Consider the following 21,183-nt stretch of genomic DNA (forward strand, 5'->3'; position numbering starts at 1 on the left):
AAGACAGAAAAAAAAAAATTAAAGGAATGAGGCATTTTGAACTGCTCTGGGTAAGCTTCAGGTCTTCAGCTGCCAGCCAGGACATGAGTGAGTGCTGTATTCATTGCACAGCTTCATGCCCTGATATTCAGCATTTTTCTTGAGGTTAAGCTAACTCGGTTTCTAGCACAGCTGTTTAGCAGCTCTGGATTTATGTCAGATATTAATGTCAGTTGCATGTGTCAGTGCTGATGTGGCCATGTAGGTACTTCCTTGACATTATAATTATTATTAGCGTAACTTCTGTAAATTCTGGAAGAATCTGTACTTCCCACTATTTTAAGTTAATTGAAGACAGAACCGAATGGGATTTTAACTATTACACTCGAGCTCTGCTAACACATAGCAACACTCTAGATCAAAACATGTGCTTATAGTTAACATGGTAAAAATCTAGACTAAAGAGATAAGCCACGAGGTAAACTCATCCATGCAGAAGAACTTCACAAACACTTTGAATTCATCTCAATGTTTTCTTTCAAATTATATCCTATTTCAAAAACAGATGAAAAATTATAATAATAGTTGTATGTAGTCTGAAACAGTGTAATTGTTTTTAAATGAAGTGCAGATAAGAACTTAAAATGTAACATAGCATAATGGCTGTAGGATAAAACTATTAGCTTTAAGCCTATTAAAATATTATTAATTGATGATGCATTTGAAGCAAAGTAACAACCACAGAAAACAATTGATATGTATCCAGTTAAAATTTGCAGAGAGCTTCTCGGTTTTGTAATTACAAAATGTCCTACTTTATCAAAACTGAGATAATCACAGGAAATGACAAATTTACAACATAATGAATCCACTCCCTCCAAAACCAGACAACGTTCACTACAGTGCAGAATCCTACGTATTGGTCAAAGTATGTCACATCCAAATTCTACCACAGTAGAAGAAACACATTTTTGAAAGTGGAGATCAACATGTAAAAACTAATGTCTTGAGCTCATTCTGTCTTCAAATGCAAGCACAAGGTGTCTTACTGTAAGTAAATCTTAAATACCAAGGAGAAAATTAAAAGAAGTATCTTAATAGTCTGCCTCTCATTTGCCATTCTCAATTTGAAAAGTCAGTCACCAAGATACAGTGTTCTTGAAAGCTTTAATTATCTTCTACTACTCTCTAATAGTTATCCCTGTTGGAAAAGAAACACTAAGAAGAGAAATTATGACAGAAAGTAGCAGACTGCCAAGGTATGAAAGGACAGAAGCATAATTGTTAGAGATCCTCTTTCATTTCAAATCTTTCTTTGAAATGGCTTATAAAATGAAACATAACATGTTCATGAACAGAACGTAAAATGAGTTTATTACCTCATCATAACCAACATGCTATAAACCGATTTGGAATACTCAAAATTACGTAGAATAATGCACAAAGAAATGCTATCCCAGAGTTAAGGAGCTCTGAAACATACAAGGTACTTTATAATGATTTTCTTACCCCAAACTGCTCTTTAGTGATGCAGAGTTTTGCACACTTCCAAATTTTTCTCATTAGCCTGTTTCCTCATAGTGATACTAGTTTCTAAAAATCGTGACTAATTATAGGTTGATGACCTACTGCAGACAAGCAACTTCTATTGGAGAAAAAGTCATACTTAAGTGTTTCAAAATTGAAAAATAGAAGTTTACAGAAAAACTTTCCACAGTATTTTATGTAGCTTTAAATATTCACCATCAGCAATAAGTCATTCATAATATATTTCAAAACTGCAGAGCAATGTATAATTTTCCTTCAAAACAATAACTTGTCACATAAAATAGAAAAAAACAGTTATTAATTAGTAGTTCTGTAAATGCTGTTGAAAATCCCTTGTTCAGGAAAATGTGAATATCTACAGCAAACAACGTTTACCTATTAGATTTATGTTTTTATGTATAAATTCTTACCTAAGTTGTTTAAAAGCTTCTGCCTTGACAAGTGGTGTTTCTACAGAGTGTTCAAAAAGTGCTCCTTCAGGCCCTGAAGAAAAAAAGAAAAATACTGTATTGTAAAAGTTCAAATGTAAAAAAAATAGCAACTTTGATATCAGAAATTAAGATACAAAAACATACATTAACAATTAATGAGACAATTAAAATATAGGTACAGTCCTACTATTACAGTATTGATTGGAACAACACAATACACAGGTAATGTAAAAGTACAGGTGTAAATTCTTCCAATGAAATCTAAAAAGTCTGAAGACAGAAATTTTAAACTACTTGGGACAACAAAATAAGTAAATAAGATTTTTACAATGTAACTCTCATTAGAGTTAACAGAGATAATTAAAATCCCACAAAACTTTGCAAATATTACAGACTTAAATAATCATATTTATTTTAGACTATTCTATACATAGCACAAATTCTGGCATGTAGCTTCATCAAAGATTTCCCCTTATTTTTAGGCAGACTTGCTGAATATAAAATGGTGTTTATGCACATAAAATGGTAATGACTATGGGATCAGGTAGTTTACCTCTTGAAATAAAGGTAGTTTCATCCCAACAGGGAAGAAACAGTGATTACCTCTGTGCGGTACACGCATACAGGTGGTGGTGGTACACATGTAGGTGGGGCAAAGCAAGTCACCAGTACGAAATAATTATTTGCGTTGTGCTGCTGCAGGCAAATACACCTTAAAGCCCGGACATCCAGAACCCAGATGAAGTGCATGGCTGCAGATTCTTGACGTGTTCATAAGATCATTCCTGTAAAAGGACTACTGTGCCTCATCACCTTAATATCAGTACCCTCCTGAAAATCAGAGTTCACGGCTTTGTTGTCACAAATCATTATTTTAATTTTTCTTTGTAGCCCACCTACTTTTAACCTTGCTCTTTCTTCTTTGCATCTAGTGTTTTTACTCTTGCAGTGTACTCTTTCTTTCTGGTTCTAAGTTAATTTGTATAAAAAATACTATGATAATAAAGAAAGTAATTTTCAAGACTCAAATTCATAGCAGTGTGCAGCATGCAATGGATGCTGGTCCCCCTCTGAGAATTTCTAGTGTGAAAAAGAAGCAAGACTGAATGCTTAGAGGATAAATCCAAATAAGGACTTACATGAATTTTAGGTCCTAGACATTTAACTTATTTAGGAATTCAGGTTGCCTATAACAGCACAACAGTTAATTTTCAACCTAGGTTCAAGGCACTGAGGTTCAAGAGAGCAATTCAGATTGTAAAAAAAATCATGGTCAGACAGTTAATGAAGTGCCTAAATATTGCATGTTTATATCACCAGTTTCCACACAATAACACCCTCCTGTTCCCCTCCAAACATAGCTGCTGGCAGAAGAGAAGGAGGTAGCAGCATCTAAGTCTTGCAGAATAACATGATGATGAGAAGAGTATCTGTCTAGAAGGCAGGAAACTTGGTTTGCAAGCCCTGTTCATTAGTGTGAATATTGACTTGATAAATGCACCTACTGCACTGAACCAGGCAGCAGACCAGGCAAATTGTTGCTGTAATGTTGCTCCCTCCTTCAGAGCCTCCTTGTTCTACGTGTGCAGAGCTGCTGTACAGAGGGGCCTCATCCCTCTGCAGGCAGGCCTTATGTAAGTGCCCTACTCTGCATCTTGCTATTTTCAGCACTAAAGATATGCCCTACCAAAAGAACTTGTCCAAAGCTCCAAACTGTTCCCACAATAGGCAGGCACCCAACCTCACCAGGATCCTCCTTGTTGGACCTGAAAGTTCTCCAAGCAGCTCTATTTCTGTTCTCCTGAGGATTAGTGTCATTGCAGTATCACCAGCTCAGTAACCATCTCCTGCCTAAGCTTCACTAGGATCAGGGAACTAGCTGCTGAAGTAGTACAAAGACCCCTCAGCTTGAGCCATCTCAAGGCTGCTCAAAAAAACAGCTAAACACAGCCAGCTGCAGCAAGGGTGGAGCCTCTCACCTGTTCATTGGCTTTGTGAAGGCAGTCATCCGAAACTGGGGAGGCCTTAGGATGAGTCATCTCCTCCAGCTTAGAGGATTCACATATCTAAGTGCTTTTCAGGTAAATATGTAGCAAGGCAATATATTTTAATAGCTAGGATATTACTCAACATGGCTTTTCTGGCTGCTCTTTGAATTAAAACAGAATGCAGTTATCCTTGGGAAAGAATTCTGGGCTGTAGAAAACCTTAAGTCAGGGCTTTGGACTCCATCTACAGAAACAAACTCTTAAGACCCCTCTTGCGCTGCAGGCTAGTGAATATGCATGTATGCATGTGCATGCTTATTTACATATTAATATTGTCATAGTTAACATATTAAATGCAAATATATGTGCAAACAAAAGAAAACTGTTTTTTTTCTGTGTTCTGTCTGGAAGACCTGATGAGATTGGGATGAAAAAGTGAAAAGTACATGTAGAATCAGGCAGAGAGAAGGAAAGACAAGGGGAAATGGATGATCAGAAAGTATGGTGTAGATGGTATAGATGTAGTATTAGATGTGGTATAAAGGGAAAAGGATCATAAAAATTAGTGGGGGCAACCACAGAGAACATGGTGAAAGGAAAAAAAGTGAAATCAAGAGATACCATTAAAAATGATACCATTAAAATTGCCGAGCCAACTGTTAGGAAGACTGTCACTTCATGGGGGCTGGGGGAAAGTTCTCAGGATGTCCTAAGAAAGCATGAAACGTGCTGCTTTTTGAAAAGAGCTCTAGCTGAAATCATGATTCCTTAGAATGAAATCTTCTCAGTTTGGGTGGAAGAGAAGTGCACAAAATATAAGAATTACCATGCTGAATCACTCCACCACTTCAAGGAAGCATGGATTTCTAAGCTTCTATTTGAATTTTATTTAGCTGTTGATATCCTCATCATCAATTTAAATAGAGGAGCTTTTCTGGAGTCTGCTAACTGGCATGAATATAACACTGGAAAAATATAAAATTCATTAATTCAGACAGGGCTTTAACCCTTCTTCATTAGCATTAATATTATTTTGCAAGACAAAACCTAATGGCTGGCCAGATGTAGTTAATTATTCTTCTGTTCTTGTATTTGTGCTGGTGGGTGTTACCTTACAAATCGGAGATGATGAAAAAAACACCCTAAGGATTAAATAAGTTTGTCAGAAAATGCTGATTTGGTACAACTAAAATATTTTGCAGGGATATGCTGATCTGCCAAAACTTCTCACTTAGTTTACTTGCCAGCTAGAGGTGGCACTGAATTCAAGTTTTTCTTTGAGCAGAGACTGCCTCAAATGTGATTCCTCTGACACTGTGGTCCTTTGAGAATATATCATGATCTCTCACTGTCCTTCATTGCACTATGTCCTACCTGACAATTCTTATCAAAGCAAGCATTTCACTGTTTTCCTCGCTCAGATTTTCATCTTGGATTACAGTGAATGAGTTGTAATTTGAGTGAAATACATACTGTCACAATACTACCTGTACTAACAAAATACTTATCTTGTCAGTAACTTTGAATGATCTCCAAACACTTGATTTATCAGGGGACATAGCTTGATCTTAATGTCTTCCAACTGTAGTTGCCATCTTTAGGTATGTCTATGTTAGGAGGTAATGTGACCTGAAAAGGGTGGATTTAAAGAGTAATAGACTTGGTGCTAAAGATGTGCTGCTCATACTATACAGATTTAGGGGATTTTACTTTGGACCAACTCTACTCTCATTCTATGGACTTAAAACATATATGCAATTTTGATTAAGTAAATGGATTCTTGGAGCTCATTTCTCAGATCAGTTTTGTCCAAAAGGAATCCACTGTATTCACTGCCTGACTCCTCCATGGTATGAACCAGTGGGACGCGAGAACTATCAGAACTATTACATCTGCACCAGAAGTGCAGTCCTGACTGAACAAGATGCTGTTGTGGATGCATATTTTGGCTTGATGACCTTGGAAGGCATTTTAAAATTTCCTTTATTTTCCCCTTCCTTTTTCTTACTCATGCATGCATCTACTATACCAACATACGTTCTATGGTGTGCTCTTCCACTTGGGTATGGTTTGGAATCCATTTCCTTTTCTGTTGGACAGTTGTTAAAATTTTTCAGCAATTCTCAGTACCAGCGTAGCTGTACTGTGTCATAGGATGAGGTATAATGAAAATACAATACAAGTGAATTCCCATTCTTAGATAAGCTGCATAGCTTCTTATAATGCCAATTGTATGAAACTGCATAGTTTGAAATTTCATGCCTTGCTATGCTGCTGCAAATCCTTACATACAATGGCCACGGTGGTAGAATTCGACTTTGTGCCAGTTTCTTGATATCTAAATTATAGTGTGGCACAGTGAGGATCTTGGTGCAGTTTCTGGATACAAGATCCATTTCCATCTCATTTTAAGGTCTGTGGGAAAAGCTGAGCATTTGATAACTGCTATTCTGGAGAGAAAGACATATCAATTATCACATGGCTTCCTCCAGTTGTCTGAAGAAGGCCTCATCTGCTTCTTCCCAATCAGGTGGTCTGCAGTACACACCCACCACAATGTTGCCCATGTTGATCTGCCCTCTAATTCTGACCCATTAGCTTTCAGCTGCCTCCACATCTGTCCCGAGGCTGAGCACCATGCATTCCCACTGCTCTTGCACATAAAGGGCAACTCCCCCCTCGCCTTTCCAGCCTGTCCTTGTTGAGAAGCCTCTATTCCAGTGATTTTCAGTAGCACATTTGCAAAACACCTTAACTGCTTGCGTGTTATAGTATGTCATTACTGTAGATACAATCCTCAGATTGAAAGCACTGAAACGGCCAGTGCATACTGGAGCAGCTCCATGGAACCTAATGGTATGACACTAGTTTACTGCTATTAAAAATCTAGTCTTATGTTTGCATTTTTATAAATTTTCCTGCTATGTCTGTGTGTAAAAAACCAATTTTTTTATTTAGTCCACTTGCTATAAACCATACAGTTTCAATTATTAGAAAGACTAGGGAAGGAAATCATCACTTCCATTAATATTTTGCAAAAGTAACATTAATGGCTATTCATAGAATCATGAAACGGCATATGTAGCCATCAGAATAATAATCAGAGTAATAAAAGGTAAGTGGAGCCTAGTAGTTTAACTACATGAACACAGTCTATTATCTGCTACCGCTGACAAAATAATAAATAATGACTTCAAAAGGAAAAGATGTGTCTCTCAAACTCAGCTGGTGAGTTTTGCCTCCACATTAGACATCACCAGCATAGGCAGACTCTGAAAAGCTCTACTCTGTGCTCTGCCTGATTTTCATATAATTCCTTTGTCATCTTTAGAAATCCATGCAATCACTCATCATTATCGATTCGTAGTTCCAAAACAAATTAAAAGTGGAATTAAAGGTTGTAAGTATTTGTACCAGTGGCTTCAGGGAAAACAATGAGAAATTCAGTTGCACTCTTTCTCACGGACACCCAGGTGAAAGTCAAGAGTATGAAAGGCAAGCACAAAATACTAAGGTCCTCTAGCAGATTAATTAAGTACCATCTTCTGTACTTCTTGCACCTTTTTTGTATGCAGTATAGCACTGGGTATGACATTATTAAATACATTTATATCTTTGAATTGTAAATGAGATGACAAGCTTGGCTGATAAAGGTAATAATATGGGTGTAATAAACTTCCATAGGCATTTACTTTGATGCCACATCACATTTTGATTAAGAGATTAGAGCAACACAAATCAGCCTGGAATGCATTATATGGATTAAAATTGACTGATAGGTCTTAAAACATAATTGCAAACAGAAAACGATGAGTGAGGGGATGTGTTACTAGTGGGGCCAAATGTGATGTAATATTTTATCATGGACTTGGAAGAAAAAAAGTAATTACTGATGATTTCAGATGACACTGGGAAAGAGGCGATAGGCATGTAAAGGACAAGTCACTAATAAAGTGATATCTCAACTATTTCGCAAATATGACTTTATCAGGTCATCCAGGTTTAGGCTTACCTCTCTAGACATGAGCTCCCTTCTCAATTATTTAGGCTCAAACTAACTTGTCTAGTAATATTTTCTGATCCTGAATGCTTTGCTTTGACAACATTCCTAAACTTTATTACTCAGAAATCTACTTCTTTTTGTAATTAAAATTCAGAATGCCCTATTGAGTCTTGAGGTCACTTTTAAAGCCATCCTCAAAACTAGATCTGCAGCCTGCTCACAAGTGGGCTGAGAGGCTGCTGGGGGCACCTCGCAGCAGGCGTGGGATGCCACATGCCAAACGTGTCCTCACAATGTCTTTCTATGGGATGTGCAGAGCTGCAAGGCACAAGGAAGAGCTCATGGCAGTGGAGGGAACTCTTCTGGCTCACAGGCTTTCCTAATTTCACTCTGGGACCTGTTTTTATACAGCCTTTTGTATTTCTCCTACAGCATCTTTCAGACGTAAGTTCACATTTGGTGACCTAAAAATGAATAGTGTTTGTTTGAATTTGAGATATAGCTTGATAAGATTATAAAAGAAATTATACGACCTACTTCTCTGTCTATGAAAGGGATGTGAGCTGATAAATCAGACGCCTGTTCTAGTCCAACTTTTACATTCCTATCAAAGTTTGGACTTTTTGCCTTAAAGATGACCAGATATGCACAGAGAGATGTCAGCAAGAGGAGCCTGGCAAAATTGATTGGAGGAGGGGAACAAACATCTATACAAAGAGAGATTTGTGAGGCCTGAGTGCAATTGTGGCTGCTGAAGCTTTGTTTGAAATAAACCAGATCCTTGTTTTTGGGATCTGTTCCTGTCCCTTGGTCTGGAATGGCTGGTTTCTTGGTCTAAGCACCACTGTGGCTCAGAAACAAGGCAGAAAGAGCAGAGAGAGACCAGAGAGACCGAACTCCCCAGAGGACTCCAATTGTATTGCTAGTTCTCAGCCTGTGCAAACCAAGAGCACTGGAGTAAGCCCTAAAACCCAGCAATTACAGCATTTTAATTAAACGTAATCTTTCCAAATGCCTTTATAAAACAGTATTGTCATTGGAGCATTCCCTCCTCACTGGAGGAGACTGAAGCCCACACTTAGCAGTGAACAACTCTGGGGATCTCACCCTCTGCTTCACTTTTTGAAGGTGAACAATGAAAGAGGAAGAAATGAGGGAGCATGTAGTCAGAGGCAGAGCTTCACTTTGCTGGCAGACATCAAGAGTGCTTGTTCCCAGCCATCCCCTCAAGCTGGGCACCTAACATTTTGTATGGCGTTACAGAGCACTGTCCTGGAAGGTGGGACTGCAGGATTGAAGTCTCCTGGGCCAAGGAGGAATTCAGCCTCAGTCTCCCACTTCCTAACACAGACACCCTGCTCTGAAAGACAGGTAAGTGCTAACAGAGATAGTATCACTTGCATGGAAATAGAGGCTAATGGAAGAAAGCCAACAGGAAACATCAGTGTTAATGTTCCAGAGGAGGGAATATAAGAGGGAATGAAAAGGCTTATTTACATATTCTAGAGCTGTCACCTCTAAGCAAGAGTAAAACCTTGCCTCCCTGTGAGAAAAATTTCTTCATCAAACAGCATTAAGTTTGAACAGTATGACATTAAAAAAAATAACCTCAGGACAAATTTTTTTTCAAAATGGCCCTAAATTGATTTCTAATATTCATTACCTACTTTATCTTTTAAAATGTAAAGAAATAACGTTAATTATGAGATGAATATTACTATATTTACTATTTTATAGACTATTGTTTATGAATATAACATAATTTAATCCTAAAACATACAAGATCAAGATATTAATTTTCTTAACGAAAGGACTGAAGTCAGCAAGTGTCATTAAAATCCCCCCCCACTATCTAGCAAGGACTATCTGCCTCTTCAAAGTCTAACAGAACATTTATTCATACCCTCAAATTGTCTCCTACTTATCTTCTCAGCAGAAAAGTTTAAATTAAACACACATCTTCACATTGCTCTTCAGTGTTAGCTACTCAAACTGAAAACCTTTCCATAGAAGAGAGCACTAGAAGATCACCGACAATACTCAGCAAATATTTTTAAGAGATTATGAAAGACAAGCAAGCAGAAGGACAAGTAGTAAACTGGAGAAAGGGTGATATAATACACTCCTCCATAAAGATACTGATCACCTCTGCCTTGCTAGCTTTTCTTTAAGAAGAGTGGAGGGTAAGCAACTGCCTTCTATTAATTTCCTATGTACTCATCACCAAAATATTATCCTATACAAGTCACAATGTATAAATTATTATTTGTACTTGTTAAAAAGTTTTTTTGTGCAGTAGTTGAGACCATTTTATAACTGCTGAATATTAATTATTTTTCTATTGTACATAATTTTATTTACTTGGGCCTATTTTCTCCCTCCTATGGACAGCCTTCCAGTTGGCAAGTTTGCAGAGCAGGCAAGGGAGTGGAAAAACAAGACTGCTACAGCTGTGGACTCTAGCCATTTGTGCCAAAGAACTTTGTTTCCAGCCAGTGTTGTGACTTCACTCCTTCTGCCATGACAATATTGTTAATTATAAAGCAATTGGTTCTTTGACAGCCAATACATGGTCACAAGGTTGGTTTCACTGACGCTAATGCCAACTGAATGTATAAAACCCTACCAGAACAAAACGCTGATGTTCAATACCTCTGTAGCAGCATAATAAATGTCTGCAAAAGATGCAGATCATTACTGAAATAATATTAGAGGATGTAATTGGAGTACATGCTCCTCCAGGTGGCATTAATTGTCATGATGGGTTAAGCTAAGCTTCAGTTTCATACACTTAAATTTAAGTGTCGACAATGTAGGTGTCACAGATGAGCTACAGGCAGAATTTAGTTGCCTAATCATATGTACCTACTGTCATCTAAAATACCCTTGTACATCCTGCCTGGCCTCCAGCTGCACCGATCGAAGGAAGTGTCTCTTGTAGGTACAGCGATACCATGTGGTGTCTCACATACCCTAAGGTGTTTCAAACACTGCTGGATGCTTATGTTTAAGCATCTGAACTCAGCCCCTGTATTCAAGGGAGCCATTGAACTCATCCTAAAGTAGACAACTGCATTTGGTCAGCAGAAGAGCTCTCTGCATGCCAGGACTAGGTGTCTCCTTCAAGGTGAGATGAATCACGCTCTTGGCTGCATTGACTGTGTTGACTGGGGGTTCAATTCAGTTGTCTGAACATAAGCATCTAGACCCATCTGTGACCTTGTGGGGTATCTGAGACACTTTGCTGATCATGGCTTTCCCCAGGCACTTGCTCTTCTAAGGAGAACAGAGAGAGTCTGCCACTATTTTGTTCTACCACATGGGACAGAAAATGTCTGAACTGCAACAGTATGAGGTCAAACATACCAAATTCTTGGAAAATGACAATTCCTGAGGTGTTGGGTTAGATTAGCTTATTCTTAGACTTTTTCATTTTTCCTGAAATACCATAAATCACAGACATTTGCACTCTGCTGTATTATATTTTAGTTGAAAACTGTCAGCTTTTCTTACAAATTGTTACTGAGCTTTTCATAATTCACATAAATAAGGAGAAGTAAAATCAAATAGTTCACTATATTGTACATAAAAAACTGCAAAATGTTCTTTGTGTGTTTTAAGCCTGACATAGTCTGTTTCTTATGGTATGAACTCTTCAAAATTTATGCCACGTTGATCTTGTTCTCTGTCTAAAATGTTTAAAAAATTATCTCAGTACGCAAAGTATTACTAATTTATCCTTCATGCTAATAGTATCATTTAAATCACAATTTTAATAAATTAATTTGAAGCAAAGTAGGCATGAAACTCCTCTCATTAATTTTACCCTGAAATAACCTCAATGACTTTAATGGATTTGCTTTTGAATTGTACTACAGTGTTAAAAAGAAACAGGCAATGTGTGTTTCTACAATATCTGCTAAAGTAAACAATTACCCTTGCAGTGTAAAGATTAATATTGGACGAGCCAGAATACATGTTTTAGCATAATAATTTCAACTCATGTATGAATGATTTTTACTTACTTTAAGCAGAGATAGACCTTTTCCAAATCAGTTAACAATTATGCAGTTTTTCATATCTTTGTTAAACATGCTTTTCTATTAAAGTTTAGCATCCCTTGGGAAAACAATAATTATTTGATATGGTTTCCTGGATAAACAAAGTTGTAATTTCAATTAGGTTAAAAAGTAAAAAACTTAAGATAAGACCCTCAGGCGTAAACAAAATTTATTAACACAGTTATTATAACTTAACTTTGGCTTTGAAACACTACTTGTATAGCTACTACCACATTTGTAGTTTTGCACAGTGAAATAATATGAATATATCCATACAAATTAAGACCTCAAGATTTCAGAGGACCAATAATTAGCAAAAGTTAAACATGATAGTTGCAATCAGGTTAAAAATTTAATTGAAAACAAGTTACAGGATAATTTCAGTATTTCCTTTGATGGACTCTTCTGCTTAAAGAGAAATCACACCTTGATGTATCTGTTTTAGTGCAACCTTACACCTGGAAAATGAAGGTTGACTTTATCAGGTCATATGAAAGGAAATAGCTTTTCAGGTGATAACTTTGACATCTTACTTTGTAAATGAGTACTTTTGTGATTTGCAGAAATAGCCTAAGACAAACTTGTCTTTTGACAGATGACATGTTAAATATACCACAAATACCATCCTGTGACATGTGCTACACACAGAGCAGAAATACAGTGGCTTTCACTTTGAAAGATAAAACCATATAAAAATATCAGAGAGAGCCTAAAAAGTTTCCACAAATAAAACTCAATACAACTCAAACCAGAATATTTAGAATTTTTTCAGCCTCAGTTAACAGTGTGCACTGGAAACATTAAATAATTCAAGAAAAAATGCACCAGTACAGTTCCAATCACTAATGGCTTTAAAACAAAATACACACATACAGAGATATATACATATTTATATATACATATTATTATTTTGCTGTTAAAAGTTCTTACTATTATTTATTGAAAAAAGTTAGAATACCTTCAGATTTCTATTTCCTAATGAGGTAAAACCAGAACTTGTGTTCACACACAATGATATATTAAAAATTGCCATTTTTATTGTGCTTTTTTTGTGGCTATTATTTGGGCATTTATTAAACTGTTACAAACCTGTGACTCGAAGTTTATCTGTGCCAATTACAACCTCATTTTCATCCACTGTAAAAAGTGGCTTGCCGTCCTTTGAGTTGATCTGAAATTGCTGACCATGGAATTCTACCATTTTAGGACCTGCAAAGCACAGCAGAATAATAGAATAATTACATCAGCTTTCTTCATTTTCCTATATAAATTCCAAATAATTTGAATTGTGGTCTTAATAATTTAGTGACTCATTCAAGCACATTAAGGATCATGAAGCACCCAGATATTCTAAGGACAGTGGCCCTCTAAGTACCGAAATTGGATAAGTCTATTTACATGATCTAATTTGTTGTTCAAAACTGTGCCTGGAGTTGTGCTTTCAAGTTGGGTTTCCATGGAATTTAGGAAATCCCTCGTGAATTGATCAAGACAAACAATCATGTTCTTGGTGTTGAAACTGCTAAGATTCTTTGATCAGTCTACCATTTTTTTTTTTTTTAAACATAGAAACTATTATCAAAGTCTTTGCAGCATCATCCCTTTTGATTAGGGAGGCTCAAATGCTTTAAAATGACAAGCATCCCATGTCAGGGCAGGACTCTCAGCTCTTCATGACAAATGCCAGTTTAGCTCCACATATCTAACAAATGTTACAGATCATGTTCTTAGAAGAGTTTCAAAAAGCTGCAAGAAGATTTGCAATTGGATCTGGAACTCCAAAAATTAAAATAATTGTGTGCAAGAGAGTCTTTACATATTTCCAGATCCTAAACTGAGTAAAACATTCTGTTCTACAGTGTTGGCTTGGTAAACGTTACCCTTTCTAACATTCTGATCAATTAAAAATTCTCATCGCATAAGTTTGAATGTCTATTCCATAGAATCATAGAATCATTTAGGTTGGAAAAGACCTTTAAGATCATCAAGTCCAACTGTTAACCTAGTGCTGCCAAGTCCACCACTAAACCATGTCCTCAAGCACCACATCTACCTGGCTTTTAAATACCTCCAGGGATGGGGACTCAACCACTTCCCTGGGCACTCACCTCCAGTGCCTGACTACCCTTTTGGTGAAGAAATTTTTCCTAATATCCACTCTAAACCTCCCCTGGTGCAACTTTAGGCCATTTCTTCTTGTCCTACCGCTTGTTACTTGGGAGAAGAGACCGACTCTATCTACCGATTTCCTATGCCGTCTACTGATTTCCTTGGTACAAAGGCAGTCAGCTTTGAAAATAAATTGCTGGGCCTGAATAGGGGCACTTCGGTTCTTTCCTTCTCAGCACCTTGGCAGACACAGAAATTTTCATTGATTATTAAGCATTGGAAAAAACAATGGATTTGAAAGAACTGGAGAAGTGTGACATGATTTGCACCAGGCCTAACTTGATCTTGTCTAGGAATACATTTATCTTCTTGATTTGCTAATTCGCTGAATCTATTTTACAAGCAATCTTGTCAAAGAAACATTTTTCATGTTTCTCATAGTAAGAACAGGAAAGAGCTACCTCAAACAGCACAAATCGATTAATTTAATTTGTACATCTGCCATATTGCCAGAAAATTGACAGGTTTTTGCTAACTGGATTGTTATGGAATGTAGATTAATTCACAGAGAGATGTGACATGACAAAAGAAAATAGTTATGAAGAGATAGGAGGTGCTTTAACTGTTTGAATTTAGGGTGAATATATACACACTAAATAGCATTTACATACCTTGGACCAAATTATTTTTCTCTCATCTAACCAAAGTAAACAAATGCATGTTGTGCAGACTGACCTTCTCAGCTGTCCTAATGCAAATTTCAGGCATGGTGTTCATACAGAATATCATACTGATACAACTGGAGATGCAATATATACCAGTTTAATTAAACTGGTCCATGTATGGACTGACCCCATTCCCACAGTGACTACAACAAGGCTGGGATTCAGCCTTTCCACTCCCAGCCAATGTTTTTTAACATTAGACCACATAAGCCCATTCTTGGGCTCTCCTCTTTTCTTCCACTCAATTAATATCTCACTATTCCAGGCAAGGCAAACACCTTTAACAGGAGAAACTGAGAGACTCCTACCCTAAAATAATGAGATAGGGGAAAAACAGAGAAACATCTCTTAGAAGAAGAACAAGAGGTATAACAGCATTTGCAGAAAAGTGCTCATCCTGGCTGAGCAGTTCTAGCAAGCTAATGAATACATCCACACCAATAAATTAGAGAAAGTCAAGTCAGAGGAGACACAAGCATTGCCAATTTCTGCTAATCTGGTAGTGTGCTCCTTGGCACCGTCTCGACCTGTGCCACACAGCAACCTCCCAGACAATGCCGCTGACCAGGGGCTGTTCCTCACAGATGGGATAGATGAAGCTCTCCAGCTCTGGAGGGAAGTGGGCTAAGCAGTTGTCCCATGCCATCTGCCCCTGGGGTAGACTGTGGGTCCTGGCCTGGTTTGGTTGCTAACGTAGACATCGTCTGTTCCTATCTGCTAAACACTTTCCTACTTTAGATACTTCTGGTCATGCACTTAGTCACTTATTAAGGTATTTAAGGATTTTTATTGCTTAAGAAAGTTTGGTGCCTATTGCTCTTAACTTTTTTTTCTGTGCGAGAGTTAGGAGAAACTAAACATTGAATTTAACCATGTAGAGGGGCAGTTAGGTAGGATCTAACAGGGGTGCATTGTGAACTACGCCCATTATATTTTAAAGCTAGACTGAAATAAGAAAAAACACTACAAGCACTGAGAGCACTCACTGCACATTATATATTTCCCGAAGTAGTCTTAACTGGTGGCTCTTGAAACTACATCTCATGGCTTTGCCCATGCTGGGCTTGCATCCAGATTTCTCTCCTGTTTGATCCTAGTCCTTGCAGACTTGAATAAATCTTTAACAAGAATCTTTAGGTCCGGAGTTTTCCCAATGTGAATGCCTCAGTGAAGTGGGACAAGAATTGTCCTATAGATAATCCTCATTATCAAAGAATGGTATGGATAATAAATGATGCATTTAAAATCTTTAGAGGGAATGCTAGGGTAAACCAAATTCAAGCATATGTTTTATTCATGCCAGAGATGAGACATCTCAGTATATGCGGAACAACTTTCAAAAGACAAAAATAGACTCCTAAAGAAATGAGGATAAATTTATGTAACCAAAAGTAGCCATTAATTTCTCCTAGTTGTATTTCACAATACACATGCACTAGCTATATTGCAATAACATTAATTGTATTGTAATCCCAGTAAGATTAATTTTCAGCTCATAAACATCATCCAAATTCAATATCTGAAACTTCAATTGCCTAATTCCTAAATGCATTTTGTTTACAACCCTAGTATATTAACTACATGTAAGTCAACTAATACTATATAATCATACTTGTTGATAAAATCCTGCAATTAAAAATGTAACGTGAGTGAATGCAGGTTATAGAGAGCATTTGAACTGTTTTCCCCTTGCTGCCAGAGGAATTCCCAGGTTAATCGGTTTTCCTTGCTAATCAGGCTGACCAATAATTGCCCATTGTTCCTTTATGCTTCTTCCCTTAATACGTGCAGTTCCGATATAGACCTTGTATGTGATCATCACGTCACATACCTCTTGACACTGAGGATGCCACTTTAAATGATGAAAAATTGTTCCAAAAACAATTGACCTATTGCCTGCAAAGGAGCACACTGCTAAACAGTATTCTTTTTTGTTTCTCCTCCTCACTCACTACTCCTCTAGGTGGTTTTCCAGGAAAGGAAAGTCCTTTGTTTAGTGAGTGCATTTCAGTGGAAAAGCATTTAAATAAATTCCCTTCTACTGCTGCCCAACCTTTGAATTCCAGGCCAATACAAATGTAGAAGGACAAGACAGCAAAGAATCAAAAATATCAAAAATAGGGCCTGCCATAAAATACATATCCACAAAGACTTAATGTCAATGAAAGTGGTAACATGTAGGTAGACTCTTCAAATCCAGTTAGTTCTGTGAAGTAACTTTTAGTGTGTCTTTAGATCTTTCAGAAGAAAAGGCTTTCCATCAACTGAAGTTATTTATTTAATTTCAGATCTTTTCTTTTCTTACTCTTCTGCTATCCATTATTTTTGATAACCTATGGCTGTCATCTACTCTGTATGCTTCACTCTTCTCCTACCACCTAGAATTATTTAAGTGTTGAATATAAGCCAAAATCCTGAGTGCTTTGGGGTATTGCTATGCAATTTCATTTCTTAGTTAATTTTTATTATATTAAAGCACCTTACTTAAAATAAGATCTCATTAAAAGTGTATTAAAAATGTAATACTCCTACAGATTCAGTTCTAGTTCCATGAGTAATACAACACCAATAAATGCAAAGTCATTACTTTCAGAAGCATAAAGTTAGTCAGATTTTCATATGGAATAGTATGGAAGTACTTGCTGGTCTTTTATTAGAACAAGCGCATTACTACAGAGATTATGCAGCACATTGCATATATACATTTTATGTCCATATCATACATCTCACATCACCTTTAAAAACATCTCTAATATATTAATAGAACACTTGCTGCTCCTGTTTCCTCTTTTTCTCTCAGTTCTCCTTTTATGTAATGGATGCAACAATTCTGCCCTCTCAGATCAAAGTAAGGACACCCTACTGTCAGCACTTCTTATACTTTGTTGTTCTCTATGGTTGAAGACAAGTCTAGAGATCTTTTAAGAACTGGTTCTGAACGATCGTTGCAGACACTGATCATGCAGACAGTGGCAACCCAACCTAGTGTTAGGTATTTAGGTGGTAGTACTTTCCCCTCTCAGAGTGATTTAGGTAACTAAATGTCTTTATCCATCTATGCATTTTCCTTATAAAATACTCTATTTAAATATAAAAAAAAAACCATTAAATATTTCGCTGTAAATTGGCTTATTGCATGTAGAAACCATGGCAGGAATAAGAGATCATGTTTCTCACACAGTGACTTGACAAAAAGGCTATGGTGTCACCTTTTCTCTCAGGCCTAATGAATCCAGAATTTGTTGTATGATGAATAACTTCAATAGGAAAAGGTGAAACACACAGTCCTCAGACAGGTAAGGTGAAAAGGAAAGTACTAAAGGAGATGAGGCATGATAATTTGAAACCCTGTATGCACAGAGGACAGCTGATCTGAGTCTCTCATCCCTCAGCGAAGACTTTAACCACTCCATCTTCTGTGTAATGGATAATTCTTCTTCCTCCAATTATTTTTTTTTTAAAAAGAAAGCCATAAGAGTATTTTCATAAGGTCAGCTCCAGCACTATGTTTCAGAAGTATTCTAAGCATGCCTACTGGATCTGGGCAGAGGACAATGTGAGAGGACCAATTAAACAGATGGGGCATGACTCAGTTGCCAACATAGCTGTCTAGTCCATTATATGTACTTTCATGTTCCCTGCTTGGCCTTCAGCTTATTTTAGATGCCCTAAAGTATCTCAGACTTCTACAGTGGGCTAGAAGGTCTGACCTGGGGTCCGTAAGTGACCTGAGCCCTTCCACAGTGTGAGCTTAAGACTGGGCAAGACAGAATCACAGAATAATGCAAGTCAGAGGTCACCTCTGGAGGTCACCTGGTCCTACCTCCTACTCACAGCAGGGTCAGCTTGGTTGGAAGTTAGATGAAGGTGCTCAGGGTCTTGGCCAGGTGGAATTTTAATACCTCTCAGGCAGGGGAGTCAACAGCCTCCCCAGGCAACCTGTTCCCATGGTTAACTGTTCTAACAGTGACGTTTTTTCCCCCCTTCTATCCAGTTGCATTTTGTCTCACTGCAGCCTATGCCCATTGCCTCTCGCCCTTTTGCTATGTACCTCTCAGAAGAGTCTGGCTTCATCTTGTCTCTAGCCCTCCCAGAAGCAGGCAGAAATCAGAAGCCCCCTTTAAGCCTTCTTTTCTGCAGGTTAAACAAACAAAACTTCTTCAGCCTCTTATACTTCATGTGCTCCCACTCCTTGACCATCTTAATGACTCCCTGTGGGAGTCTCCCCAGTTTGCTCATTGCTTTGTCATACTGGAGGGGGCTTAACACAGTATTGTGTGATGCAGGCTCCCAGGAGTGGAATAATGCAGCCCAGTATGCTATTAGCCCTCATTGCCACAAGGGTACACTGCAGATACATGTTCAAGGAGTCCACCAGGATGAGGGGTGTGTCTTCTTCTGCAGACCTGCTGCAAAAAGATAGCAATCCAGCTCCTGTTTTGGCGACTAACTGCCATCAGGAGTCTTGTTAGCTTTAAGAAGAAAGTACCGGTACACTTGAAATGACTAGAATTTTAGATGTACTTAATTATTCAAATTCTATAACAGATTATAGTCACAATAAATTTCAGCTATTTTAAGCTAACCTGTACAAATTCATCTAGCATTAACCAATGCCAATAATTCAATCGTATTACTTTCAAGGAAGTAAGTACAGGAACTGTCCTCACTTTTAGCAATAACTATTATCTTAAAATTATCATCCAATGACTTATGTTAATGTTTACTATACCATATGAACCAAAATATGTTGTTTGGGACTGCAAATCTACTGAAGACTGTGAAAGTTGAGAAGGTTATAAAGTATTTAATAATTCCTCCTTTTTTGACTTATTTTGAATTCCTTACTCCCATTGAAATAAAGAGAGAACGGGGCTACTCAGATGAGTAATTGCTCTCTGATGAGAGACAGGTATCCACTATTTGTTTTTTTTCCAAATAAAAAATGATTTTCCAAACATTAGCCTTTTTTTTCAGAGGTAAGCTCTGTAGACTTATGTGCATATTGCTTTCCTTCTTCTAGACACAGTTAGAAGAGAAGTGACAGCATAGGATTCAAATCACCTTGGCCAGGGTAAATTTCCCCTTAACTGTAATGCTGGGATATTTAAGCAAGTTGGCAATGCACACAACTACCTGATTAACTTCCAGAGGATGTTTAAAGTCTGGCTTAAGTCAGCATTGCTGACCCTGAACATTATCACATATTTCTTCATAACGATTATCATATTTGGGGACAGGGCATGTAAATCTTGCTATGGTAAGCACCTTACTATACATGGTACATAGATATCAATGGTATTTTTTTATTATTTAAATTAGGTTTTTTGTAAGTAAGTTTTCATGGTGATATGCTTAGCTAGCTTTAATTTAAATGTATATTGATCGCTACTTACTTTTTTCTGCTATTTGTTTTAATTCTTTTCAACATTATATCCATTTAAATACACAATGATCTCACAAAAGACTAATAGCATATGCATTTAATATAGAACAGAAACACATCTGCCATGGATTAAAACAGGAAATTAGAAAAGAGGATCAGTTAAAAAGTCCGTAGGATGTTTTGGCAGCCACCTGTCATTCTCTAAATTCTGCCTGATCTGAGTCAACTAAATTTTACTTTTAAATAAAACTAGCATGTATGGCTTGATATGATCAGATTCATTGGAAGCTAAAATTTTTATACTTCTGTAAGTAAAAATCCTTACTTTAATCCCATTGGAACAAATATTGTAAGTTCTTGATCACAGGAAGACTTAATCACCTCAAAAATACTTCAATGAAGTTTGCAATTTATCTTTCTATTAATTACTCCTATGTTGTATCTTTCCTTCTTATAACCCAGCTGGACAGCAATTACAGTTGTGCAAATAATTATCTTCCTGCAGTACAAAGATCTTCAAGAAATATGTTCTGGCTTTTATCTTAAAGATAAGAAAGAACTTATTTGGACAAAAAAGGAGTTTTTAATGAAAGCCTTCTGGGAAAAATGAAGAAGGAAAAGCTAAATGATTTTACAATGTCATTAATTAAGTCAAGTTTATGAAACTGGCTTCAGGGTTTTCCCTGTAAAAACACCATCAACTCTTCTTACATACATCATGCTTCATTAACATTGTTTTCTTCCTATTATGTCTCTGGTGAAAAAATACTGTCACTTGAAAATGAAATATCAAAATGCTGATAAGATAACCAGAAATTATTTGACATTGGAAAGTAGTAGTTTATAGATGGCAATTAATGCTAATGAAGAAATATATTAGGTACTGACACTTCTCTGTTTCCTTAGAATGTTGTTCCTGTTTGAAAAAAGAGGGATGGAATAGCACAAATGCT

The 21,183-nt window shown here is 37.0% G+C and overlaps 1 protein-coding gene across 12 annotated transcripts in view; it reads right to left on the reverse strand.

The window, feature by feature from the left end:
• The window catches only part of SGCG (sarcoglycan gamma), a 151,571-nt gene that overhangs the window by 25,636 nt on the left and 104,752 nt on the right, over positions 1–21,183 (reverse strand). For all 12 annotated transcript variants that reach the window (XM_009476812.2, XM_087759354.1, XM_087759357.1 and 9 more), the window contains 2 exons: positions 13,100–13,219; positions 1,938–2,010 (listed from right to left, as the gene is read on the reverse strand). In XM_009476812.2, the coding sequence (XP_009475087.1) occupies positions 1,938–2,010; positions 13,100–13,219 (193 nt within the window). The remainder of the gene's footprint in view (positions 1–1,937; positions 2,011–13,099; positions 13,220–21,183) is intronic.

This window comes from Nipponia nippon, unplaced genomic scaffold (assembly GCF_047370975.1).
Source record: "Nipponia nippon isolate SJK-2023a ecotype South Korea unplaced genomic scaffold, ASM4737097v1 scaffold_2, whole genome shotgun sequence".
Taxonomy (NCBI): Eukaryota; Metazoa; Chordata; class Aves; order Pelecaniformes; family Threskiornithidae; genus Nipponia; species Nipponia nippon.